General features: G+C 46.6%; 2 protein-coding genes across 4 annotated transcripts; one reads left to right on the forward strand and one right to left on the reverse strand.

The window, feature by feature from the left end:
- Window positions 1-1,912: 1,912 nt before the first annotated feature.
- Window positions 1,913-14,892, reverse strand: MRRF (mitochondrial ribosome recycling factor). Its single transcript, XM_077305090.1, has 7 exons — window positions 14,764-14,892; window positions 12,756-12,959; window positions 11,521-11,664; window positions 7,866-7,984; window positions 6,282-6,373; window positions 3,166-3,325; window positions 1,913-2,516 (listed from the first exon to the last, which is right to left on the reverse strand). Exons 2-7 carry the CDS (start codon window positions 12,937-12,939, stop codon window positions 2,439-2,441), a joined length of 777 nt encoding a protein of 258 aa, XP_077161205.1. The 5' UTR covers window positions 12,940-12,959; window positions 14,764-14,892; the 3' UTR covers window positions 1,913-2,438.
- Window positions 14,816-27,065, forward strand: RBM18 (RNA binding motif protein 18). Of its 3 annotated transcripts, none has more exons than XM_077305091.1 (6): window positions 14,816-14,979; window positions 16,915-17,042; window positions 24,207-24,333; window positions 25,064-25,150; window positions 25,355-25,440; window positions 26,234-27,065. In XM_077305091.1, the coding sequence occupies exons 1-6, from the start codon at window positions 14,974-14,976 to the stop codon at window positions 26,391-26,393; spliced, it is 594 nt and encodes a 197-aa protein (XP_077161206.1). In that variant the 5' UTR covers window positions 14,816-14,973; the 3' UTR covers window positions 26,394-27,065. The 3 variants fall into 3 exon arrangements, with proteins under 3 accessions (XP_077161206.1, XP_077161207.1, XP_077161209.1); XM_077305092.1 differs by lacking the exon at window positions 14,816-14,979 and adding an exon at window positions 15,003-15,554; XM_077305094.1 differs by lacking the exon at window positions 14,816-14,979 and adding an exon at window positions 15,913-15,989.
- Window positions 27,066-27,932: the final 867 nt, after the last annotated feature.

The raw sequence follows: 27,932 nt of genomic DNA on the forward strand, positions 1-27,932 counted from the left end.
CCAGCTCACAACGAGAGCAATCACCTCTCTTTTGAAGTGCAGTCTTGGGTTTTTAACTCTGTGGAGGGGCTCAAAGCTCCTCCGCCTCCCCGGTTTCCCTCTCTGTTTCATCTCTGCTGGGACCGCAGTCGGCTTTCCACAGCCTGAGGGCATGGCTCACTCCCCAAAGCTGAGGGTGGGCATGAGTTCAAATCAAGAGGGCTGGGCTGGCACTTGTGTGAGCCTTGCTCACTGCAGGATGGGCTCGATGCTCAGTGACTGCCAGTGGACAGATGTCCTTGCCCAGAAGATGAAGAGTTGGTTTTTATACCCCGTTTTTCACTGCCCAAAGGAGGCTCAAAGTAGCTTCCAATCACCTTCCCTTTCCTCTCCCCACAACAGGCACCCTTGTGAGGTGGGTGAGGCTGAGAGAGCCCTGATATTACTGCTTGGTCGGAACAGTTTTATCAGTGCCATGGTGAGCCCAAGGTCACCCAGCTGGCTGCATGTGGGGGAGCGCAGAATCAAACCGGGCTCGCCAGATTAGAAGTCCACACTCCTAACCACTACACCAAGCTGGCTCTCCAGCTTTAAGGCTCACAAGTTGGCATTGGACCAGATGGCCTCTTTCGTAGGGTAGGATGGAAATCTGACAACACAGAGCGATTAGATCGTGGTGCTGAGCCTGTTTTCCTGTGACTCCGTTAGGGAGACCTTGCCAGGTTATGCCGCATACACTACACAGGCAACAAATGTGTAAGCCTTTGGAGAACAGAATACATCTTGGAAAGCCAAGCATGCCCCACAGATCCTGCATCCTTGGCCTCATGTACATTAATACTCCTGCCTTTGGGGTGCAGGGAGAGGGCACAAATATTTCCAAGTCAACCTCCGCCCTGCCTGCTGGTCTCAGGGTAGCTTTGTGCTTTCCAAATAAACAAAGCTGTAAGTTTAACGTTTGCATGTTCGCAGAAGTTGGGAAGAAAAGAGGCAGAAATGAAAGATTTCCTCTCTCTTTTGGACCCCACATGTCAACAATTTCTTTGCTTTGTGTATTCTGGCCAGAAGCGCCTCTTGATAAATGAATGGAGGGGAAACGAATGCCTGCAGTCCTCACCCAGTTCAGCAAATTGCTTTCAGCTCAGAACTTTTAACCAGTTGTACATTTATCAAACAAAATCTCCCCCTCCAACCATACCCCAGCTGCAAAAGTAGGGGGAGGGATGCACTTCTCTCACCACAATCCGGTAGAGTCAGAGGTGGTGATGCTACTGGCCTAGTTTGCTGCTGGGGCTTGCACATGTCCCTCCTCCTCTTCAGAGATGCCCTGCGAGTTCTGCCAGGGCAAGACATATCTACAGCAGTAAGTGGTGCGACTGCTAAGGACTCCTTTCCCAAAGAAGGGAAGCTGTCCCCTGGCACAAACACAAAGCTCATAGCAAAGGATGTGTCCCCTCAAAATCCCTTCTGTAGGGTTGCTAGCCTCCAGGTTGCAGCTGGAGATCTCCCACTGTTACAGCTCATCTCCAGCCAAGAGAGATCAGATCCCCTAGAGAAAATGGCTGTTTTCAAAGTTGGTCTCTATGGCATCATACCTGGATGAAGGCCCCTCCTTCCCCAGGCACACACCCCCCCCAAAAAAAAAATCTCCAGGAATATCCCAACCCCAAGCTAGCAACTCTACCAGTCTGAATATAAGGATATTGTATTTGCCTTTGTCTTTACTGCTTCTTCAAGGCATGCCTCGGCACCGGCCAGCAGGGTCTGATGGGCCACAGGGGCCCCGGAAGCACGGCCAGCCAGGACACAGTGTTTGCTAGTACGTTCACGAGACAAGCAACGACCCAAGTCCAGTGGGATCCCACTGACTCCCGGCCCACGAACTCATTTTTCAGGGGGTGACATTTCCCAAAAGATTCAGAGGAGTCGCTGGGACATTCTGAGGCTTCAGCGTCCTCGTCAGATTTTATTTCACGTATGAGATTCCCGGCAGGTTCATACAGCATCCAGTGAGCTTTGTGGCCCCCTTTCCCTGGCACTGGGTCCAGGAGAGCTGGAAAGCAAAGCAGAAAGGAGCCAGGAGGGACTCCAAGAGGGGCCAACAGCAGAGGGAGCCTCACTGTCACGACAAGAGCTGTTAGTCTGGGCCTTCCCTGGGCAAGGCTAAATGTTCCCCCATCCAATAGCTGGCTGCACTCCACCATAACTCCACCGGCAGTGGGGTGAAAACGATCTTTATCACCAGGGCACAGCTCACGGGACTGCAGGAGAATCGCTGTCTACTGTCAAAGGTGGGGGTGGGCAGCAGCTCCCCTGTGGTCAAGCCTTGATCCCTGGGGTTTCACTCAGTTCGGATTGGAAGCACAAGTCGTCTCAAAACCACACTCAAGTGGCTGTGAAAATCCAGCAGCAGAGGAGGCCATCTGTGACTCTTTCCTGGCTCCCACTCGCCTGTCCTCCTACCCGAGCAACTCCTTGGTCTTTACTGCCAACAGCTTGTCCATCTCAGCTGATGTGTCGTCCATCATTTGCTGGATCTGTAGTGTTGTGATTGAAGCAGAGACAGACAGCAGCATGAAAGGGGGACATTGGGAAGCAAACACACCAGCTCCAGGTTATGAGAGCAACTGAAAGTGGCAGCCAGGTTTAGATCTTGCGTTTGCCACTTTTAATTCCCACCCTTCCACCACCCGAAGCCATTCTACTCTTGGATGCTTAGGGGGCCATGACAGAGGACTGCTGAAGGGAGCTGCCGGCATTCCCTCACCATTAAGTGTAGTGAACTGGCAGCATAATTGCTTACTCCTCCCAATTCTTGCCACCGTTAAGAAGTGGCACAGCGTAACTGCCAAGAAAGTGAGCCATAAAGGTCCTGGCTTCAAGCAACTAATGAGGATGTGGCTTCGGGCAATTGCCCATCGCCCTCCCCTTGCAATATACAGACAACATTGGCCTACACTACAGGGTTATGGTAAGGGTGACTTGGCCAGTTTACATTAACAGCTTGGAACACTTGAAGTAATTGCTAAGTGGAAGGTCTATCTACCCCAAAGTGTCTCTCGGTAACTTAAAATGCAACTTGGGAACCTATTTTTTTACTAGTTTTTGGTGCAGTTGCTTGCGGATGCCATGCTGGTTGTGCAGCTTGAGGGCCTTGGATGACAGTCCCACAAACCAAACAAGTACCTGTTTCTCAATCAACCTGATGGTGTCTTCTGACACGGTGCTTTTGGCCTTCTTGGTCTGGCCGACTGCCTTCACACGGACTCGGCGCAGGGACTCCTTGGCCTTGTTTGTGAGCTGCTTGGCCAGCGTGGTCAACTTCTCCCTGTGCTCCCGGGTGACTCTGACAAGCGAGAGGCAAAAGGAACAAGGCCTCAGTGGGGAGACAATGGGCACATTTCAGCTGCCAGAAACCACCCTGAGAGCAGGGACAGAAGTTTTTAAATGCATGTTTGGATGGAGAAATGCAAATGGCATCAAAGCCAAGTGGCAAAGGGTAAAGGGCAAGTCTACTCTTAAGATAACCAAATAACCTTGGGTAAGGACTGATAGTAACCCTTCAGCCCCTGGTGACTCCTGCATTCTGGGACTGAAGCAGAGACAGGTATGATCTCCAAGGGTAAACAAGTCTGCTAATGCCAGGGGCTGGCAAAGGCTACGCGAGTGAGCTGACGCTCCCCTTCCAATGACTGGAAACAGCTCCAGAGAGATCCAGCCAGACTCTAGCTCTGTTGCATTGTAAGACAATGCAAAAGAAACAGTATGGCAGCCTTTCTTGCCCATTCCCGGGTTTCTCCTCCCCTGTAATTCAAATCGGAGGATGACCTGGGAACTCGCTAACAATCAAGCTGCTATGCAGCCACCCGGAATCCTCAGCAATTAGGAGGATAACAGCTGTCTCCTTCAGAAGGAGGTGGGAGAGGAGAAGGGAGAGAGGGGCAGGGAACAGAGAAAGGCAGAGTGCGGGAGAAAGTCTTGGAGCTGCAGCTAACTACAAGAGGGCTGGGAGAACTGGGGCAGAAAAGCCACGGTTAAAACACTGATGAGCAAAATGCATCGTCAACGGAGGGGCTGTTCTTCATGGCTCTGGAGTTGGGGAATATCTGACAAGCAGGGGGTTTGCTCTGCTAAAGCTTTGTGTGTGCTTCACTGCTGGAGAGACCGGAGCCAAATGTTGATGGTAACTGTAGCTTACGGGTACAATGGGGCAGTATGGAGGATGCTGGGATAAAAGTGGGCAGCTTCCAAACAGCATTCCGTCATATTCTTTCAAATCAACACAGCACAATACTGATCATGCACCATACAAGGAGGCAGCAGCCTGGCTGTTTACAGCAAAAAAAGTCAGGCTGCCCAAGACCTCAATGCAAATAATACCCAGTCAGAAAGAGCAAGACTGAATGGTATAGGTGAATGATTATAGAGTGACCGACTATGACCAGGCTGAAATCCTCACTTTGCCTAAGAAGCTCTCTGTGTGACCTTGGTCAGACAGTCACTCCGACTAACCCGGCATGCAAAGGGCCGTGGCTGAGTGGCAGAGCACCAAAGCAGCAGGTTCACTCCCTGGCACCTCCTGTTAAAGGCCCTTGGGTGTCAAATGCGAGGAAAGACAGTTCTTTGCTGGAGACTCTGCAGAACCCTGGCCCACGAGAGGAGGCAATCCGGAGTGGCCGGACCCAGTGTTTGGGAAAGGTTGTTATTCAATGGAAGTATGGAACACTACCCATCTGTCCCCAAGCTCCTTGGAGGAAGAAGATTAAAATGTCACTAAGAGCACAATGATGTTTTTTTTTTATCTGTCAGCACTGGTTAGCCAGAGGGATGCCTTGCTTGGCCTGCAGGAGATCCAAGATTCAATCTCCAGAATCTCCATGAAAGGAAATCTCTACCTGAGACTGGGGAGGGAGGGAGGGAGGGAGGGAGGGAGGGAGGAAGGAAGGAAGGAAGGAAGGAAGGAAGGAAGGAAGGAAGGAAGGAAGGAAGGAAGGAAGGAAGGAAGGAAGGAAGGAAGGAAGGAAGGAAGGAAGGAAGGAAGGAAGGAAGGAAGGAAAAGAGTGGGAGGGAGGGAGGAAAAGAGTGGGAGGGAGGGAGGTCCCTTCAAATCAATCAGTATCAATACCAGAACATAAGGGGGGTTGTACTGAAGTCCCTTCATATTGTCCTACTTTCCCCCACTTACTGGGAATTCTTAATCTAGAAGAACTTTGAAAAATGTCATCCCTCCTCTGCAGTCTGCTGTGGTACAGTCCATTCCACCACCTCCATACTCTCCCCCCACCACACTGTCACTTCATTTTGCTGTCTGAAGTTTAACAATGATGTCATTACAGCATTAAGTTATGTTTTTTAAAGGATCACTTTCCCTTGGGTAGTTCTCAGCTGATGTTCATTAGTTTCACTGGACCACCCTGAGTATCACCTCTCCACAGCAGCCAGACACAATTGAGAAAACTTTACCCGCCTCTCACACTTCACCAGAGATAACTGCCCTAGATGTTCCCATCAAATATTTGCCAAAGGTGTCGTTTCCTTTGTAACAGTGGTCAGAAGGTAGGACTAGAAACTTATTTCAGCTTCCCTCATCTGCAAGCATCACAAATGGTCAGCTCTGCAAAGAGCTGAAACGTGTCTCCAGTCCTAAGGTACCAACCTCCCCCTCCAAGTGCTGCAGTCCATTGGAACTTCCTAATTCATTGAAAGCCTCTTCTGTCCAGACAACCTTTTGGAGGAACAGAGTTAAAGTTGGCAGAAGGCAAGCTTGAATACTGGTTTTATTGAGCTGGGTTATAGGTGGCTGTTTCTGAAACATGTCCAGGGGTTGGGCAGGTTTGTATTTCTGGATTGCAAGCCAAGATTAGAGGCCAAGGTTTGTAGATGCCCAAAACACAGCACTTACCTCATCATGAGAATTTTTCAAATTCCCGACAAGAAAACTGAAGTCATGAAATGTAAGATCTTGAACCCGTAACTCCACCCAAATTTTGTTTCTTGGCTTCCCAAGTAAAGTTGAGCCAGCAGGACTCTGGGAGGCACAGCAGGTCTTAAGCCCCCCTATCGCCAAAATCCCACCTATGGCCCAGAGGAAACAGGAAAGGAGACAAGAGGGAAGGTCTCACCAGCCTCTGGCTCACAGCTCAGGTACCTGGAAGCCATTCCTCAAGACACATCTCTGAAGCTTTTGGGATGCCCCTCCTCCTACAGCAAAAACTAGGAGGTGAACTAGGTCCTCCCAGGATCACTTGTGACATCACATTCCCTGCCCTGCTCAGAGACAGAGAGTCATTGACATTGCTTACTTAGGAACGGGCACCCGGATTATTGGCCCATCGGCTTCCGGGTTCAGGTCCATTCCGCTTTCTCGGATGGCCTTGATAGCTGCAGCTGTGCTCTGCAAAGCCAAGATCAAAAAGGCAGAAGGAATTAGTAAATAATTATTACCACATGGCGGAGCTCTCCATCAATGGGGAGCAATCCATCTTGACAGAACATGGAAACATTTAGTTGGGTTACTAGCGAGACCAGGAAGTGACATTGGCGGGGACTGCTTTGATCAGGCTGAATTGCAAAGCACAGCCGCCCCCCTCGGTATCAAGGTATCAGTGAAGCGGCTGGAGTAGAGCGTGGGGGGTGCAGTGGAAGAAAGCGAAAACCGAAAAGGAAAACTTTTATTTTTTTTAAGATGGTTTGAGGCAACACAGATCAAAAAACCACAACAAACTCTCGAGGGGGGGAGGAGCGCCTGGACTTTGCAAAGCGAAGGGCCAAAGGAGATGAAAGATTCCGAGAGAGTATTCCGGCGTGCCAAAGATCCCACGTGGCAGGAACATAAAGGGAAGAGTCAAATTGTTTAACTCATTCCACATTGCGGCGGGCAAGTGTGAAAATAAGGGGGATTAGCACGCTGCCTGGTCCTTACAGCTGCAGATTTTCAGACCGTGCCTTAAAGGCTCACACGGCATCCACAGCCGTTGACAAGAGGCAAAGGTGACGGACAGGCTGAGATAGGGTGTGGCACTGGAGTCCCTTTCACTGCTCGGGCTGCCAGCCCTGTGGGTACTCCGTTCACGGGGGAGGGGGGATTTTTAATGCTTTGTTCAGACAATGCAAATTAAGCATCACAGAATGCTGGATTCCTCACCCGATGTTAACTTGCTATATATGTTAGGTTTCAGGAGGGGTAAGGAGCCAAACAGCTGACTGAAGTCCACCCCACCAGACAGCCACCCCTCTGAAATTTTAGCAGCTACTTTTAAGCATCTCTCTGCAGTCAAGAGTTCTTTTAGGGTCTCTGCCATTATTTAGCTCAGTGCTGTTCACTGCCAGCGAATGCTGGCAGGGGCTCATGGGAATTGTAGTCCACAGACATCTGGAGGGCCACAGTTTGACTACCCCTGCTCTAGAGTCTCAGGCAGAAAGAAGTCCCAGCGCCTTCTGCCCAGGATTCTTTACCTAGAGACTCAAGGGATTGAACCTGGGGCCTTATTTACATATAAGTGATTGAACCTGGGACCTTATTTAGATGCAAAGCAGTCCCTGTCCCTCTCTTAGTAATACTGTAGCCCCTCCCTTAATCATTCACCAATATGATGTAGAGCAGGGGCAGCCAAAGTGTGGCTCTTCAGATGTTCATGGACTACAATTACCAAGCTGGCAAATGCTCATGGGTACTGTCGTCCGTGGACATCTGGAAAGCTACAGTTTGGCCACCCCTGTTGTACAGAATCTCAAGGTGGGGAGGCATGCAGCACACTGGGTCACCCAGCAAGATCACAGCTATGGGGTCTGGCTGGCTCTCACAGTTCTCCAGCAGTTTTCTGGCACAACTCTGCATGCAAGCTGGAGCCTGGCCTTGTTGGAGTTCCTTCACAGTACTCACTTACTTCTGGGAAGCTGCTCATGTTGACAAGGATGAGCTGGGGAGACTTCAAGGTCAACTGTCCAAGCTGGTTTAAAGGAAACTTCCCATCTTTGGTTGTGACAATGACCTGATCGAGAGCCCCTGAAAGAAGAAAGTCATGACAATACCTGTCGACTGACCCTGCACTGAATAGAGGGTTGGGTCTAGATGGCCTGTATGGCCCCTTCCAGCTCTATGATTCTATGACACTTTGGCATTCACAGAAGCAAGTGGGGTGGAGGTCTTCTTTTCTGCTGACCAGCTGTTTTATTGGTAATGGGGTTCTGTTTAAATACCTCCCACCATTTTGCGAAATTCATCTTGATAATGAAATGGGGGAAAAGGAACTTGCAAGAGCTCACAGCAACGGTGACAGTGTAGTGGTTAAGAGCATTGGCCTATCATTTGGTGAACTGGGTTTGATTCCTCACTCCTCCACATGCAGCCAGCCGGGTGACCTGGGGCCTGTCACAGTTCTATTACAGCTGTTCTCATCAGAGCTCACTCAACCTCACGTACCTTACAGGGTGACTGCTATGGGGAGAGGAAAGGAAGGCGATTGTAAGCCACTTCAAGACTCCTTCAAGTAATGAAAACTGGGGTATAAAACTCTTCTTCTAAAACAAAATCAGGGGAAATTGCCCATACATTTTCCTTCCTGGAATCAACTCGGCACAGAACAATACTGTCCTGATAGAAACAGGAGCATCTTTTTGGTCCTCCTTCTCCCAAGATGTTCTCTAGTTACTGGCTTTATTAACATCCTTTACCCTGACCTCTTAAAGGAGAACAGATGCTGCGTAATACCTACCAATAATATGTGCATTTATTTAATGTTGATGTTGATGATCAGCTAGCCAACCACTAACAAGGTTAGCTGATTCAAACTTCTGCCAGGCAATTAAACATCCCTAAGAAGAGGAGCCCGGTCCAGAATGCTCAGGCCACCAGCTTCTGAAGGAACCATGAAGGGCCAAAAAGAAACCAGCTGAAGTGGCCCCTCACCCATCTCCTTGAGGGTCATTGTGCTTTGAGGGGAAGGCAAGGGAAAGATACACAAGATTCATCCTATCGACTCACAGCTAGAGAAACAACAGCCCAAAGTTTTTCGAAGCTGTTTGTTGATTGGTCTTTTCAAATGTGAATGGTAACCCACCCCATATGCCACATAAAGCTGGCAGATGATGAGTGCATTAAATAAGCCAAACCACTGAAACCTCTAATTGGTTGCTGACCCTATTACTTTGGTTCTGTAGAGGGTCCAGCACACTGTTACCGGCAGATGCAACCTGTTGTTATTTCAAACTCCTGCTCCCTCCACCAGTTCTTTTTGTAATCTGCTCCTGTGATGGCTGCTGCATGTTGCCAGCCAGAAAAGGAGGTCCTTGGAACACAGAGAGAGTTCAGCGGGTTGAGACAACTTGAAAAAGGGCTCCAGTAGTGTGTTCAGAGCTGAGCCTCACCCTTGCTGGTTATGTCATGTCAAGAACAGTCCAGCCAAAAGCATTGCATTCATTTTTATCAGTTAAAACTGAGTTGAGCTGGCTTTGTGGGACAAATTTCCTTAAAGACAATTAGGAGCTGTCCACTGACCACACCGTTCTAAGCTTTTAGCGGAATATACCTCTGTGTATCTCTTCATCCACCTCCCCCCCTGCCCACCCCAGTCCTGAAGGCAATTTGCAAGAGGCTAATTTAGTGGCAATTGCATCTTTCCTGCTTGGGCCCTGCTGGTAACTGACAGCTCCCTTCCTTGTCACATCTGCAAACAGTTTGCTTAGATGCTTCTGACATCTCCCACTTGCAACGGCCTTTGGCAGGAAGCTATTAGCAAAAACGGATCCTTCCTGGTCAAGCTCAGGGTGAAGAAAGATTTTGTTAAGACTCTTCAGCGGCGGTTGCTTTAGTGCCCAGTAAACTGCTTGGGGAGATGTTCTGGGTATTCCGATAGTTACACTGCAGTTGAAGCTGTATTGCCAGAACATCTCCCCAAGCAGTTTACTGGGCACTGAAACACTTGCTTCCTTCAGTAAGTTGCTGCTGTGAAAAATGATACAATTTGAAGGAGGAAAAATACACAAGAAATTCCTGACAGCACATAATGTGTTTGAAGAGCCCTCAGCATCCAGGCAGGGGGTCCCTACTTGCCCATGTGGAGTTCCTATGTAAACAAATAAACAGGCACTGGGAACCAAATTAATGCACAGAAGTGCACATGAAATTACTTTATTCTGAGTCAGATCATTGATCTAGCAAGGTCAGTATCATCTACCTTGACTAGGAGCACTCTCCAAGGACTTGGGTGTTTCATATTACCTGTTCCCTCATTCTCTTAACTGAAGGTGCTAAGGATTCAGCCTGGGATCTTTAACAAGCGAAGCAGATGCTCTGCTACTTAAGCATGGCCATCCATTCTGCCAATGCCCACAAAAGATTGCTGGACCAGGACAATGGAAGATAAAGGGGGCTTTGCCAGAGCTTCCAGTTATGTCAAGCTAGGTAGCTAAAGAAATAAATGTCTTTGTAAGTCCCCTGAGGGGCCAGAGCTAGCTTTCCTTCCTTGGTGGGGCTGCCATATTTCTGGGAGAGACGGGAGGCTTTAAAGAAATGAACTGAAATAAAGAATATTCTCTTTACCAAAAGAGGCCGAGTTACAACGCACAGAAAGCCAAGTGTGAAACCTTTCTTCACTGGACGATATGGACTGATCTTCTTGCACTGGAAGCATCAGAAATTAATGTGCTGAAGGAGGAGGAGGATTCTTGCGCTCCAAAATGTTTCCCTAGAAAGATTAATACCTCTCTTCCTCAAGATACTGCCTTTGAGCCCCTAGTATATTCACAGCCTTAGAACTCTTATTGTCAGAATAACTTAAGCCTCATGAGACTGAAAGTGAGCAAGTCACAAAGACGGAGGTTGGAATGGTGTTCTTTCCAGAGACTGGAAAAGAGTGGCCACTTTTTCCTCTCTTAACCAGAAACTCCTTCCTTCCTTCCTTCCTTCCTTCCTTCCTTCCTTCCTTCCTTCCTTCCTTCCTTCCTTCCTTCCTTCCTTCCTTCCTTCCTTCCTTCCTTCCTTCCCTCCCTCCCTCCCTCCCTCCCTCCCTCCCTCCCTCCCTCCCTCCAATGCAGACATTATGCCAGATTAAAGTCTCCCCCCCTCCCCCACCCAAAAAAATTATCAGGTAGGATGAATCAGAATGCAACTTGTACTATGACACCCTAGATGCAACTTGTACTATGGTTGTGCGCAGCAACGTTCCAATCGGCCGTTCCAGGCCGACGCAGCCAGCGCTACGCCGCAGGGGGGGAGGGGAGTTGCAGATGTCTGTGCATAACTCGGTGCACACACAGGAGCTCCGTGCCTGCGTGTGTGCGCAGAGTTACACACAGGTGCCAGCGCTCCCCCCCCCCCCCCCCCGTGCAGTCCGGCACTGGCTGTGTCAGCCTGGAACGGCCTATTTGGATGCCGCCACGCACAATCTTAACTTGTACTGCAAGGTATCAGTTCTTCCATCTTTTGAGTTAAACATCATTCTAGTCTGTAAGCTCAAACTATGGAGGAAGAGGGGGGTTTACAAAGAAAACACCACTTCCTGCCATACAGAGGAGTGTGACAAGAGATAGCCAGCAACTAACCTGCGTTGGTTCTTATGTTCACATTTTTCCCAAAATCCTCCTTCAGAGCTTCAACCACTGCTTGCATTTCCTTGTTGACTTCTTCCAAACTGATGATGTCCTCCACTAAAGCAGCATTGATGTTCACTCGAGTCTGGCCTTTCCCTTTCATTGAAAAAGCGCCCAGAGATTTACAATAGAATTAATATAGCACAGGAGTGGAATTGTTCTCCTATATCATAGTATTTATTTAATCATTCGATTTATATACCACCATTCGCAATGACATCTCAGAGTAGTGTAGTGATGGTTCTCATTCATTTCACTGGTACTTAGGCAAGAATCCCCCCCCCCCACCTGCGCCTTTAGTCCTCACAAAAATTCTTCAGCAATCCCCAAGAATAACAGAGCAGCTGTGTTGGATAACACCGTTAGACTATTTACTTTACCACTCTGTTTCCCCTAGTGGCCAACCAGAAGCCCACAGAAAGGGCACAAAAGCAACATTCACTCCCTGCTGTTGCCCTGAACAACTGTTATTAGTAGTACATCACCTCTGAACGTGGAGGTTCCATGCAGCTCTCACATCTAACAGCCACCAATGTACTCATTTTTGGGAATTTGTTAAATCCCCCTATGTAAGACAGTCACCATCACCACATCTTTCCATTAATTACAGCCTGTGCAAATAAGTATTTTATGTTTTAATCTGTCCTGCATCACCTATCAGTCATTCTCAGTGAATAGCTTCTTGTGCATTAAGCACAGACAGAAAGTTCTCTGTCCATAATCTGTGTACTTGTCACAACATTTAAAAAATCCCACTATATTCTAAACTAAAACCTTCAAGTGCTTCTTCACAGGGAAGGTCCTTCAACCTCTTTGGTAACTGTCATTTTCTGTACCTCCTCTATATCTGCTACCTTTGAGAACAAAGCTGGTTAGCAACACAAATAATTTATCAAAAGTAACATTATACCTACATGACCGCTTGTTCATCTAAGCTCAGAATTGTCTCCTCTGACTGGCAGGACCTCTCAGGCAAAGGCCTTTCCTAACAGCAGTTGCCCACAAGCAGTTGATGTACTACACAATTCTCTAACCGGGACCTGAACCTACACTGAACCACAGACCTTTTACTGAGTGAAAGAAGCTGGGAGGTCTTTCAGCCATGACAACTATGTGGTCTGAAAAAAAATTGAGCTAGTACATGACTGTACAAATGATACCCCAAAATAAAACTTTTGGCTTCTTACCTTTGGCTTTTTTGGCAGCAAGATGTCTGACCTGCAGCATCTGCCAGACCCTGCTTTGGCTGCAGTCATTCAGCACAGGACCCCACACATTCTGAGAAGCTTGTGGTGATGACCTCACAATTCCCAAGGCAGAGTAACGAAGGAGGGGAGGCAACTGCCAGAAACATCTCAGTGACCCAGCCATGGTATATTCTTTGCATCTACCTAAGAAGGGGAGTGACACAACAGGTGGTTTGTAAAAACAGCATATCTCAGTGGTCCCCAACCCCCGGTCCAGAGACCGGTATCGGACCGTGGATCAGTCGTTACCAAGCCGCAGCTCCTCCTCGTCTCCTCCCTGGCTGCTGCCTCAGGGGCTGCCCTGCCACACTGCTGCAGGCTCACCTTTGGTGCTCTCCAGCGGCCACCATGCCTGGGGCTCCCCCTTGGTGTGGCACTGCGCAGCTGCTTCTGGCAGCATCCCCAGCAAGCTGCGGGAAGTCAGGGGCGTCAGTGGGAAAGCAAGTGGAGCAGGGGCTCATGCGGCAGCTACGTCCCTTGGCAAAAGACTACCCCCCCCCCCGGGCCTCAGTAAAATTGTCAAGCGTTGAATGGTCCCCAGTGATAAAAAGGTTGGGGACCACTGGTATATCTGTCTTCAGTGGATGTCTATCTCACAGTCCGAGGAGATCTATCCCGTCCCCACATAATGGTTTGCTTATCAAACTCGTACTAGGATGGGTTCAGCTGAGGATCTAGCATGACATCATTGGATGAAGACTGAAGGCAACAATCCCAATTTCTACTGAGATATGTTTGCTAGGGGGAATCAGGGCAATTCACCAGCCATCCTACACATGCAACCCACCCTATGTTGTGATTGGTGAAGAGTTGGTTTTTGTAACCCCACTTTTCACTACACAAAGGAGTCTCAATGCTGTATACGATCGCCTTTCCTTCTTCTCCGCACAAGAGACACCTAGTAAGGTAGGTAGGACTGCAAGAGCTCAGACAGAAATGGCTTGCAAAAACTCTAACAGGACTGTGACTAGTCCAAGGTCACCCAGATGTCTGCATGTGTGGGGAATCAAACCTGGTTCTCCAGATTAGAGTTTGCTGCTTTTAACCACTACACCAAGCTGGTACTCCCCTTTTAAGACATCTCATATTCATTGACAGGTCAGTTTTTAATATGCATATATTTAAATGATTCATGTGAAAAAGAACAGTGGGACAACCCATTTCCCTTTGGGAAATGTAAGCATCCTAGTGCTGCTTCCAAAGGAGAAAGACTTGTCTTAGCCAGACCTGCTTTAAGAGAATATATTGTATCTTTAGTATAGATTAATAGCCAATGTATTTAGAGAGGTAGCCATGTCAGTCCAACAGCCCTGTAAAAAGTAATATTATGTCTCCCAGGAATCGCTGGCATGCACAGGCTGATTCTGGAACAAATGGCATTGGTCTTTGAAGTGACACTGGACTTCAGTTTAATTAGCAGCCAAGAAGGGCTAATTGAGAAGGTGGCATACACACTTTCTGCTGCGTCAGTGTTAAACACATTTAGAGCCAGTTGGACTGTGCCTGCGCCAGCCCAAGGGGCACATGTCTTCACCCTGTCATAGTATAGGGGAGGAAATCAGCAGTTACCAGGGTTCTTCTTTTTGCTAAAATTAACACGCAACCTCTTCCATTTGCTTCAATGAACTTGCTTCAAACCAGAGCTGAGCACAAAGTGCTCAGTACAACAAAGCCAGTTATGAAACACTTTCTTCTACCAGTGCCTTTTAGACAGCCCTTTTAATTTCCCTTTCTCAGAATTCCTGAGGAACGCAAAGCAACAGAGCGCGGAATGAAAACGGTTTCAGCCAGCCGTGCAGAGTAGACCTATCTGACCCGGATCTTCCATTAGGTCCTCCCCCCACCCACCAGAAACTTCTCACCCACCAGCCCCGCCTCTTCCCTTGCAAGCCCCGCCCCCTCTCCGAGGAAGCCTCAGCGCGCTCCCTCTTCCCCTCCCCGTCCTTGCCTTCAACTCAGCTTCTCCTACCCAACCTGCGGGCCGGACAAGCGTCTTCTCCGTGGAAGAAGAAAACCACGCTAGTGGCGCGCGCTTGTGACGTTTCCTCTCTTCTCGGCGCGCGCGCAAGTGACGGTGTCCCCAGCGGCCGGTCCTGCTGCGTTTCCCTTCGGCGCGGCCCGGTGACGTCACAACGGGGCCAAGAGAGGCGCTGAGGGGATGCCGGTGAGTCTTTTGTTGGGGGGGGGGGGGGGGAGGAGGGTCGCCATTTTCCTCCTCCTCCTCCTAGTTTTTTGTGTGGGGAGGGCACTCGGGTGGAGTCGCCCCGTCCGACTGTCCGCTAGCAGTACCGGGACCGAGGAGTGGAGTTCTCGGGGGGGATCGCGCACTGCAGCCGCCCCGGGGCCCCTCGAGCGGTCCTGGGAGCAGAGAAAGAGAGGGCGGCCGGGCGCTATGAGGCTGACCCTTCCCTGGCCTCGACGGGTGGCCCCAGGCCGCCCCCCCGCTCTGCGACCTCTTCCTTTCTCTGGAAGACGCTCAGGAATTATCTAAATGCGAATGCTGAAAACAACACCTGCGTGTTAAGTCTCCTTTGACTGTAATGATAGCCTTTTCCCTGCTCCCTCATTGTTCGTATTGGTCGGGGCTGGTGTATTTGCCGTTGCTCTTAGGGAGGGTTTCCATCTCGAGTGGTTGTGTTAATTGTAGGTCAGTTGTGGGGAAAGAAATATTCTGATTTTTTAAAACGGCTGTTCCGACTTTTGAAGCAGTTCACAGATACACTGACCAAAGGCCTTAAGGTGGGTTACCGTTTTAAAGGCTTGTGTTAGACAAGTGTTTATTATACGCTCAGTGGTCGGGCAGTGTATTTGCATATTTATTTATTTTTATTTATATACTGCCCTCCCCGAGGGCTCAGGGAGGTCTTCGATTCATTTAGGGTTGCCAGCTTCCAGATGGTGGCTGGAGTTATCCTGGGATTACATCTGATGTCCAGGAGACAGGGGTTGGTTCAGCTGGAGAAAACTGCTGCTTTGGAAGGTGGACTCTATTGCATTATTCCCCATTGAAGACCCTCTCCCCCAGCCTTGTGCTCCTCGGACTCCATCTCCAAAATCTCTATAGATATTTAGGAGCTGGCAACCATGACATCTCTGATTACAGGATCTTGTAGGGAATGACCCTTCACTACCAAAGGTCCTGGAGAACCATTGTCAGTTACAGAAAAGAAATTGGTGTGTGGTAGCTTTGTATTCTTATTATATTTACAGCTGTGTGCTTGTTCAACTGATGTTTGAGGATATATGGCCTTTTTCAATACTTAAGCCTATAATAATTGTTCTTCAAAGGCAGTAGCAGGTAAATAAACAAAGAATCATACTCTTAAACATAGAAAGTGAATATGGTCATTTCATCCTTAAAACCTTCAGAAGAAACTTTGTGCTAGTTCATAATGAAAAAAAGTAGATAAAAGCATAATCCAACAAAGTAGTGGACTACTCAATTTTATCTTTCTCTGAGGAAAAAGGGGAAACAGGATTAGCAGTGCCCATTCCTCCTCCTCTAGCAGTGAAAAGCTACTAGGGCCTAGCTGCGTGACCCAAGTTTTCTTCAGGAGACAAGCTAACGTACTAATGAGTAATTAGTTTGCAGTATGTATTATTTATTTACTTCATTGGAACCCCCATTTTTCTGCAATGGATAACCAAAGCAGCTTACATAGAATCCCTCCTTGCCTCAGTGGCCTCTGTTATCGGTGTGATCACCTTTCTCATTTTTTTACAGCCCACTTAAATACATGTAGCTTTATTCTGAGGTGTTTCTCCCTATCCTCTTGTTTTCCATAAATCCTGTTTTTAGATTGTAAACTTCACAAGGAATAGAGAGTTGTCTGTCTTTATCTGTGTAATTCTGTAAGCTGCTATGTATGCATATACAACCACTATATACGCAATTTGAACCAGATTTGAACAGTTCCTATACTTGGGCATGAGTGCATTTTATTGTGTTCCAGATCTGTGATTTCAGTTAGAGAACTGGTTTGAGCTACAGATCTTCTCGTGATGGTGCTGCTCACTTAAGCATTGAATCATCTATTCTTCTTTTCCAATCTCCAGTTGAGTTCCAACCAGCCCTTTTTTCCTCATCTCTTCCTCTTAGGTGCGGATGGCGGCCGCAGTGCCTCCCATGCAGAGCCTGCGCTTGGAGAACGCATCCATCTTGTCGGAGGGGGCTCTACAGGATGGTCATCGCCTCTGGATTGGCAACCTGGACCCCAAGATTACAGAGTGAGTGAGGGGTGGGTGAGGAAGGACTTGAGCCTGGAGTTTGGGAAAGGAAGTATGGAAGAAAACTTACAATTGTTACTTCTGCTGCTATGCAAGTCTCAGCTTGCTATGCAAGTCTGACACATACTGAGTCACAGTACTTTTATCTTAGCACTCCAAGAGCTCCTCCCTTCCCTGTTTTGTTGTCTTGTGTTGATTTGGTGTTTTTTTCCACGCTGGCTATCATTACCCACAGCTTTCTTCAGCTAATGGTCAAGAAAGGCAATGCGATCTTTGAGATGGTGGCAAAAAGGGCCTATGAGGTACGACGGCCCCAAGATATTTATGTGAGTGGTCGCCAGTAAGAGCAGCTGTGTGTGCCTGAGTTCCTTTTGTGGTGGCAGCAAATGTTAAGTGTATGTGTTTGACATTCCCTTGGCCTCTGAATGATTAGCACGTTTAAATTGCGTGCTAACACGTTTGAGCAAGTTGAAGTGGGGCAATTAAACACCAATGGAGGAGAGCTTGATTGCTCACAGGGAGATTAGATGTGCGAGGCCAGGATTTGGTTGGCCATTTCCCCCCAGCTTTACAAAACAATCTCGGTTTTATGCATTCCAAGTGGCTGCACTTGTTTTATTGCCCGGATATTGTGTAGCTCTCAGCTGTGGAAGCAATTTTTGCCCAGCTCCTTGTATTTCAGCAAGTGGTTTGGGTTTTTTGTTCCAAGTGCTGTTCCTTTCAGCCGGGCAGCGTCCTAACCATGCCTCTAAGTGGAGTCCATCATTAGCGTAATGCCCTCTTCAGGCAAGTCATTCAGCACTGTGCTAGTTGGCCTCTTCTTGGTTTTGCATTAATTACCATTTTTGCCCTGTGTTTATATTGCTCTGCCTTATCCGCTGTGAGTAATTGCGAGTGACGTTGGCTGCTCTGGCCTCTGGTAAGGGTCCGTTTGTAAAATTTTAGGGAATTGAAGTCCCACAAATGATTGGGGAGGGGGGAGATAAACGTTTGCAGCAGTTTGATCTACAGCAAGGAGTTTCAGTTCAAAACACAATCAAAACTTTGGTTTTGTTTTGTTGTACTGTTTGCTTTCTGGCTAAAAAGTAAAGGTATCCCCTGTACAAGCACCGGGTCATGCCTGACCCTTGGGGTGATGCCCTCTAGCGTTTTCATGGCAGACTCAGTATGGGGTAGTTTGCCAGTGCCCTTCCCCAGTCATTACTGTTTAACCCCCAGCAAGCTGGGCACTCATTTTACCAACTTCAGAAGGATGGAAGGCTGAGTCAACCTTGAGCCGGCTGCTGGGATTGAACTCCCAGCCTCATGGGCAGAGCTGCAGACTGCATGTCTGCTGCCTTACCACTCTGCGCCACAAGAGGCTCTTGGTTTCTGGCTATTACTGGTTTATTTCCCAAGGTAAGAAAAATCCAAGGCTTTTGGTTACGCAGCTCTGTAAAAATCACCCTGTTGCTGGAGGCTTTTGACACTCCTGTTCCTACAAAATCTGTCTCCAGCATCTACAAACTGGGAATCCTATTGGTCCTGTAAATCTTGCTCTTTGGGGTTATTTGCATAATACATATGGAAGATCAGCACCTTGGAGAAAAATGCCCAAGCCTAACCTCCCTGGTACACTTGATGTGCTTCTTAACACATGGGAGATGCAAGCATGCTATCAAACCTCACTTGTCTTCTGAAGTTCTGTAGTGAAGTTCTATAGTCTTCTGAAGTTCTTGCACTATAGCTTTTTCAATGGCTAGTTGGGTGGCTGTGGAAGAGTGTTTTATAGTTCCCCATCTGCCAAATAGGAGTAGTAATGGTCTCTCTTGCAAGGCTGTTGTAAGGGCAAGTGCAGTAAATGCCACACAGACGTTCTGCCCATTAAAAATACTACTTACAGTGGATAGTAGCTTCGTTTTTGTGGAAGACACTAACATGATCAATCATAAGATGATTTCCTGCTGGATTGGTTCAAACAGTGGCCAACCTGCAAGCTGGTGGGCTAACAAATGGCATAGCAGTCAAGGCCTTTCCTAGTGTTGCTTTCTAGTATCCAGATGCTTATGGCCTCTGAGTGTGGAGGTCCTCTTTGGTCACCATGGCTAGCAGATATGAATGAACCTCTCCTCCATAAATGTGTCTAATCTTCTTTTAAAGGCTGTCAAGCCTGAGTTGGAGGCATTGATGATGAGGCCTAGTGATTCCATTCTAACTTCCAGTGTATCTATTTTATCTGTATAGCAACCTGATTCCTTGTCTAGTCCTGCATTAATAAACTGTTTGAATGCACAGATGACAAGTGTGATGCCTTGTAAATCCCAAAGTTTCCTCCCTGTGTTGTTTGTGTGCCTTTAAATTTGATTTTTAAAGATATTTTTAGCAAAATATCCTGAAATCAAATTGATAGGAAGTGCAAATGTCATGGTTTGCTAGGCACAGTAGTCCACACAGCCCTTTAGAAGGACTTAAAGGGCTTTATATTCTGGTTCATTTTTGCCAAACACACCCCGGGGCCATTTTTCATTAATGTTTCCCATTTTAGAGATGGGGCGGAGAGGATTAGGAACTGACCTAAGGTAGTACAATCTTGTTAGATGATGTGAAGCTCCTATTTTCCGTCTTCTAGCTTTGTAGAGACTTTAACTAGCCTGATTCTTTTCAGTATTTAGCTTCTCACTTATCTCAGTGGAAATGCCATTGTGTGCTTGCAGTACATTTCAATACTTCTGTATTGTTGTGTTTGTCAGCGAATGGCATTGATCTTGGTGCGCCTGAGTTTATGCATCTGCAAGTTGTTTTTCACACAGATCATCCTAATGTCATAATACAACTTGGTATTAAAGTTGAACTTCTTTGGAAGACCTTTGAAAAGCACCATGCATCACTTCTCTGCATCCCATTTTAAGATCTCCTGTGAGGATTTTTGTTCAACAAACAATGTGTTTAACAACATCTTGTTGACTCCCAGCGGGCCAGAATTCCCAGCTCTAATGGCTTTAGCATGTGGCCAGTACGATTCCCATATCCTCAGGACAGCATTGTTCAGAGGAAGCCTCAACTCAGTGTTTGAATAGCTCTTAGGGTGCCAGGAGGAAGGCCGGAGGAAAAGGAAATCAGCCATGGCCAGATTGTCCCACACTTGCTTCGGATGACAGGAAGTAAGAACGAGGTCTGGCCACAGCTCACAGCAGAGATGTGACACACCCTCCCTCCCCAAGGAGGGATCACTCCCAAGTACCCCATCAAGATGCTTCAGTAATTTCTAACAGCCTGGTTTCCTGTCCCCTCTTCATGAAGCAGCCCTGCCATGCATATGAAGCATTTCTTGGCCCCTTGAACTATCCTACCCAAATAACAATCAAAAGTATTGGAGGAAAAGAACAAAGACATATGCAAAATTGCAGTTAGGAAATCCAAAATAACATTTGCTCTCAGGCACCAGCAGTTGGACCTCATTGTCATCGAAAGGCGTCTCTTGCCAGGGAGGATCTCCTTTATGGCAGTCCTTGTTTTTTTATATGGGTGCTTGTTTGAGATCCCTTAGATGAGATGTGTCGCTGCTGCTTGGGTCTCCTGTAACAGAAGCACAAAGCATAAAACATTGCCACAACACACAGTTAGTTCTTAGCTTTCAGAAATAACAGCAAGCATAAAAGTATTCACAGAATGAAGCAGGCATACACCACAGTATAATAGAGCGGATGTCTATAAAGACTCTGCCATCTCTCTCTGTCCAATGTGTTTGGTTCTCAGCCTGCTGAGCTTATTGATTAAATCAGTGTGGAAAAAGATTGGCAGACATATGGCTCAGGTGTAACATGTTAGGGCAGGTATTTATTGACCCCCAGATTTCTGTTGAAAAAGCAAGCTATTAAGCACGAAATATAATTTGCACTTAAACCTGCAGATACCTTTGAAGCAGTTGACAAGGTAGAATCTGAATGCAGTACAACTATTAAAACACAGTTGCACGGTGGCCATGCCTGCAGGCTCTCTCTTGTTTTCTGCATGACCTATTGTTTTGCACTGGCACATTCCACGGTATCCAGTGGTCTCCACCATTCTGGTCAACATGCGTTGGCCATGCTACAGTTACAGAATTGCCCTTTGTTATGTAAGTGGGTTTTGGTACACTGTGACTTCAAAACAGAACTCTTGCAATGATTTGTTGACAACCAAATGCACAACCACATGAGCAGCAGGCCTGAGAGAACCCAGGAAATGGGGTATCAGAGGGAGAAAAGGACATTTCTTAACTCTGCTTGCAAAGGAATGCTGCCATATCTGTGCTTGAGGGTTCATATGCTCATCTTGATCTTCTCTAAAGGTAAAAAAGGTAAAGGTATCCCCTGTGCAAGCACCGAGTCATGTCTGACCCTTGGGGTGATGCCCTCTAGCGTTTTCATGGCAGACACAATACGGGGTGGTTTGCCAGTGCCTTTCCCAGTCATTACCGTTTACCCCCCAGCAAGCTGGGTACTCATTTTACCGACCTTGGAAGGATGGAAGGCTGAGTCAACCTTGAGCCGGCTACTGGGATTGAACTCCCAGCCTCATGGGCAGAGCTTTCAGACTGCATGTCTGCTGCCTTACCACTCTGTGCCACAAGAGGCTCCTTGCGCCACAAGAGGTTCCTGTTCTTCTCTAAATTGGGGTAATTTAACATTTCTGTGCCCTGAAAGAAGAATGAAAATATATGTTTCCAGTTCAGTCTGTTTATAAAAGGACTAGGTATGGAACAATCCTCTTTTTACAGGCCAAGGCAGAAATATATCCTGTTAATAACATTATAATGGTAGAGGTACCCAAACAAACTATTATCCAAGACCAAGACATAGGAAGAAAAGTTGGGGGAGCTTGGTCTGTTTAGCCTGAATAGGAGATAACTGAGAGGGGATCAAGTATTTTAAAGGCTGTTATATAGAGGATGGAGCAGAGTTGCTCACTCTTGCCCCGGAGGGATGGACCAGAACAAATGGGATGAAATTAATTCAAAAGAAATTCCATCTAAACATCAGGAAGAAGTTCCTGACAGATAGAGCAGTTACTCAGGAGGTGGTGGATTCTCCATCTTTGGAAATTTTTAAACAGAGGCTGGATAGCCATCTGACAGAGAGGCTGATTCTTTGAAGGTTCAAGGGGGTGGCAGGTTACAGTAGATGAGCGACAGGGATGTGAGTGTCCTGCACAGTGCAGGGGGTTGGACTAGATGACCCATGAGGTATCTTCCAACTCTATGATTCTAAGACAACAGACACGCTTTATCCATTTGTATTCAATACTTGTATAATTGTTAATAATTCTGTCTATCTGTCTCTCTCTCTGTGTCTCTCTGTCTCTCTCTCTCTATCCATCCATCTATCCCTCTATCTCTCTATCTATCTATCTCTCTATCCATCTATCCATCCATCTCTCCATCCATCTAATTTTTATTTATATATATTCCTGCGCACATGCCCCCCCCCCCCAAAAAAAATCTGGCACAGTATTTAAGCTCAGTGACTCTGAGGCTGTGTGGCTTCCCAGCTGTGCTTTATGGAGATGCTACAGGAAAAGATGCATGCTGAATTCTGATGAAATCAACTGATGTGCAGCCACACAAACAGGCCCTAAAAATAGGCACTCCTCTGGGGCTGGCCAAAGGAAATCTAGTCGTGTTCCCTTTGGCAAGATATAAGACATTTTCATTTCAAGGACAGAAACGAGTCATGTTTTTTAAGGCGTCAGGAAAGCAGTCGGTGTTTGCCAAAAGAGAGAAGGCAGTTGGTGGTGGGGGACTGCATGTACATCTAACAATAGCTAATAAATCTTGATGATGACTTTCAAAAAATAAATAACTGAGACTATAAGAGCATATCTTAGAGGTGCAGTTATCTTCCTCTGGTTGTAGAAAGGGATATGACCCCGGAAGGTCTCTGGCAAGTCCAGAGAACAGGCTGGTACTTTCCAAAATATTAAGGTAACCAACACTCTCATGACTCTTTAGAATCCTTTTTTAAGATTTTGTCTTTAGAGTTGCTCACATACCTGCAAGAAAAGTTGAGTGCTGTTCATATGCTGTCATGTTCCTAGGAAGAGTTTTCCTCCTAAGGCAGGACTAACTGAGATAGGCCACTTTTCCCTCGTGGCTGCTTGGGCCTCTCCCAGGGATATAACCACAGTGACCTTACTTAGGAAATTCCTGGAATTGCCTTGCTTGTCCTGAAATTCAGAGCAAAACTAAAAGATACATGCCTGAATTGGAGGAAGTTGTTGTGATCTAGCTGTTTCTGGGAACCCAGAGTAGTTGCTGAACTTGATAGTTGAAGAATGGAACTGTGGGCAGTGTGGACCCCCTGCTACCCAAGGACTGGAAGCTATATTGGACCTGTTGAGCTGTATTCCATCTGGTGGCCATATCCTGTAGACCAGCTGGGTACCATAAGATCAATATCCTTTGGTGTCCTGAAGTGTCTTTTGGTGAAGGTGTGGACAGTGTCCTTTCTGTTCTGTCTTTGTTGCAAGTATAGATGTGAAGGGCCAAAGAAAAAATCAGTGTTCTTCTTTGGGATGAGTGAAGCTTTTTTAAAGACATTGTTTTAGTCACTCCACATGTGTAGCATGAAGGTTTCCATGTAAGACAGTCAACAGCTTTAGGGAATAGTAGCTTGTTTATACTTTAGATGTGTTCTACAAAGGGGTTTTACATGTACAGGGGCTGCTGCCTTAATTGAGAGAAGCGTATGAGGCTTTTTCCCCTGTGAGGTGCTGCCTTGGTAGCGTAGGGCAGCTGTTCCCAACCCTCAATCCAGGGACTGGGACCGGTTGGGGAACATTGGCATAGGGAACAGTGGCTTGCAGCATTCTCTTGCCTTCCTGCTGGCTTTTACGGTTTTGCTTGTAGAAAACTTAAGGTATTTATACTTTCTCATTCCTTAAATAAGCTAAATACAATTTTATTTTTTAACTAAGTTATAAGAAAGTATTCCTTATCTTTCATGTCCCAGTGTTTTCCATGGCTTCACTGTTTCTGGAAATGTTGTGTGTCCCGTCACATTGTTTTTCATTTCACTCCTAAGTGATGCTGTAACAAAAGAAGTGAGAGCCGCTCATGTTGAGTTAGTATTGTCAAACATCTGGACTCCTATCAAATTCAGTTTTCTTATACCCGTTCAGTAAACAGACCGTCTCTCTTCTCTTCAGGTACCACCTTCTTAAGCTTCTTCAAAAGTTTGGCAAGGTGAAGCAATTTGATTTTCTCTTCCACAAGTCAGGCGCTTTGGAGGGTCAGCCCAGGGGCTACTGCTTTGTGAACTTTGAAACTAAGCCGGTAAGATTTGGAAGGGGGGGACGGGTCTTTTCAAGCTCTTGGCTAATTTGTTGTCTTTTTCTGCTGGCCAGAGTTCCATAAAATGCCCACAGTAGCATCCTGACTGATGGGGTAGCTGCTGAGTGAACAAAGGATCTGGTTGTCAATAATAATAATAATAATAATAATAATAATAATAATAATAATAAATGCTGGGTCAAAAATGCTGAAGCTAATCAAAACGATGGCAATTTTTTAGACAGAAAGCGTTCTCTTTTCCATCCCACCACCCACAAGGAAGCCAATAGGAAGTGAAGGAACTGGGCATTTTGATGTGGTGGTCTTTTCTGACTCCACACCAATCTGCCTTGCTGGATGCTAGCAGAGGTCTTCCTTAAAGGAAGCATAAATCTGTAGCTTCCCTCCTGGCCCATTCCCAGGGGAGGTGGTATCAAATTACAGGGTTCAGGAAGGAATAGCTACTGCGTCATCCACTTAGGTCTGTCCAATGTTCAAGAAAAATGCCCTGTCCATGTGTGTCTGGAGCTTGCAGCACAGCTGGCAAATTGCATGCTATAGGTGCGTTCTGTGGATGGCTTGCCAGTATATGAGCCCATCATCTGAACTGCAGGCTCCTATGGCTATTTTTACTGTTTTGTAAAAAGTTAATATTAACCACAGAAATCAAAGGACAGAGGAGCCTTCATTCCTTGAGAAGAAATTAATTTTTTGATATTTTTTTCTCACACAGGAAGCTGAGCAAGCAATCCAGTGCCTTAATGGCAAATTGGCCCTGTCCAAAAAACTGGTAGTACGGTGGGCCCACGCCCAGGTCAAGGTGAGTGGAACTTGGAGTCTCCTTGCTCCTTATAGCAAGCAGCCTGAGTAAGCTTATTGTTGTTCCAACTCCAGAGGGGCCAGCAGCGAGCTCATAAACTCACACTTGGTGTTCCACTTTGTTGTTCAAGGGCTCAATCAATTTTTTCTTCCATTCTTGCAAAGTAATTTTTCTGTTCCTGCCTTTTTCCCCTCCCTCTTCCAGAGATACGATCAGAGTAAGAATGAAAAGATTTTACCCATCAGTCTGGAGCCCTCATCCAGCACAGAGCCAGCCCAGTCCAACTTGAGGTAAGACCCTTCCCCTTAGTTGATAATCGCAGTTTGTTGTCCCAACCAGAGAGCAGCAATGTCCTTTATCCCCCACCCCATGCATGGTGAGAGACACAAGGGCCTCCCCCACAGTGTATCTCTAATCTTCAGAATCCCCTTTAGAAGTTGCAGGAAGGGGGAGAGCATAATTTCTTCTGCTGCTTTGTAATGACTAAAGTGGTTCTGAGGAGCAGGAAGTTTTCGAAGAGCTTGAACCAGTCCCTCCCCTAACTCAAACTGATCCCACAGCTTGAGATCAACACTTTGGTGGGCATTTAACTTTTTGGTGGGCATTTAAATGGATCTCCCCTTAAATGCCCAGGGAGCTAAAAATATTCAGCTTTCCCAAATATTTTCTGAATCCCCATAGTATACCGATATTGGGATTGGGGATATTGGGACATATCAATACTTTTGGGTCCAATATACCTGGAGTTGAAAAATAGTGATTTTGTTTTGTGCATGCCTAAACAGGACTTTTGTGTCCTTAGTGATATTTCTGGTCTCTTAAAAACCTCGGACAGGCAACTTTCTCCATATATGTTCTCTTTCCTGCTTCTTCTGAAATCCCCAGTGGTTTCAACAGCAGTTTGCCATGCAGTATCAGAAATTTGTGACTGGTGGGGGAGTTGTTGTTCAAGAAACACAAGCCTAAAGCTGTCCTGGTCGCGGAGCCCTTTGAATCTGGGCCACCACGTGGCTTGATTTTGGTTGTAAATTCGCTTGGGGGAAGCTTAGTTTTTAAAGCAAACGTCTCTCGTCTCCTCCGCAGTGTTAGTGCGAAGATCAAAGCCATTGAAGCCAAGCTGAAAATGATGGCAGAGAACCCAGATGCAGAGTTCCCCCCAGTGGCTGCTTATTCCTATTTCAAGCCGCCTGATAAGAAACGGACTGCTCCATACTCCAGGGCAGCCTGGAAGTCAAAGAGATGATCTTGCTGAAACGGAAGCTTCCCCCCACTCAGTGACCAACGTTGTATATATTGCTAACTCGGAAGATCAGTGGACTGCCTGACGGAGAGTGCATTGCCCTTGGCCTGGCTATCTCACCCCATGACGTGTGGACGTGAACCTTCTCAGTGGTGGGGAGGAAGCCGAACAAAATACGATGCCGTCCCAAAAGCCGTGAAGAACATCTTAAAAGAGAACCCTGAGTTTGTTTCCAGTAGTAATACGCGAACAATTACCCACATCAGTCTGACCCTATAAAGTACAAAAATGTTATTGTCAATGGAATTCTTAACTGCTTGACTTAGTTCTTTTTTCCTAGCCAGAAAATACTATAGCTGTTATTAGTCAGCATAGAAAACAGATTTGTGTTAAAAAAAAAACCCTCTAATAACCCCCCCCCACTCCAAAAATACACACACACACAAACCGCCCAAACAGAATAGGGGGGCAATTTGTTCAGAAATAGCACCAGTAACCAAATTGGCTGGCCAGGTTGCTTCTGTTTCCTCTTGACTGTTGTTAAAACAAGCCTGAACTCTGAAATTGGGGTTGGCTCTCTATTGCTTCTTCTGCCCAGTTAACTGCACTTGGACATATGTATCAATACGTTCTTTTTACATGATTGTACAGGAATAAACTATATTCAGGACTGCCTATGTAGCTGTTTTTAAATGGCATCTTCTTGTAATGTATTTTATCGCTTTATTTTTTATACTTCTTTTCAACAAGTAGCCCCTGCTGGAGAGAAAAGGGTTCTTTATAAATGTAGACTTTTCACTTAATATCCCTCTCTCCTGATTTTGTGTCCTGAGGGGGTTTTTTTCAAGCTACCCACTCATATTACTAAGCAGATCCAAGCCCCACTTAGCAATATTTCCTGACCCATTTCTAGGGCCCTCAGCCAGATGTTTGCATTCTGATGTGGGTTACCTGGAAAAAGGTCCAACAACTCACAAAACAATGTGAATGCGGGGTGCATCATAGAGAACCCTTGGATATACATTCAAATGGAATTTAGAGCAAGCTCACTGAAAGTTAAGCATTGTAGAAAACCATCTGCGGAATCCCAGGATGTCTTTGGTGAGTTTTGAGTGACAGTTGGCTTGGAGCAGTTTCTGTTCTGCAGGGGGAAAGTGCTGGGAGCCACCCCATTAGTTTGTTTGGACAGCGAAAGGCTTACTTATGAGAAGCTGTCTTCCCGTAGCATTACCTGCCCTGAATTAACCAGGAAGGGCAGGCTATAAAAATAAAATTATGCATCTCCAAGATAAGGTATTGCTTTGCAATTCCACTTGCAAATTCACCTTTCTGTTTTTTGTTGAGCAGAGGTTGTGAAAGGCAGCCCTTCAGTTCTCTACTTCTCTCACTTTCACACAATGGAGCATTTTGTACACTGGGCTGCTTCCTCTGTGCAGTTTGGATTTTTGTTAGGTCACACATTTATATCGGTGACCTGTATCTACTCACAATCTACTCTTTGACCCGTATATGTCTTTCAAAGGGACTCCTAGTCCTGATTTC

The sequence above is a fragment of the Paroedura picta genome, chromosome 12 (genome assembly GCF_049243985.1).
Source record: "Paroedura picta isolate Pp20150507F chromosome 12, Ppicta_v3.0, whole genome shotgun sequence".
Taxonomy (NCBI): domain Eukaryota; kingdom Metazoa; phylum Chordata; class Lepidosauria; order Squamata; family Gekkonidae; genus Paroedura; species Paroedura picta.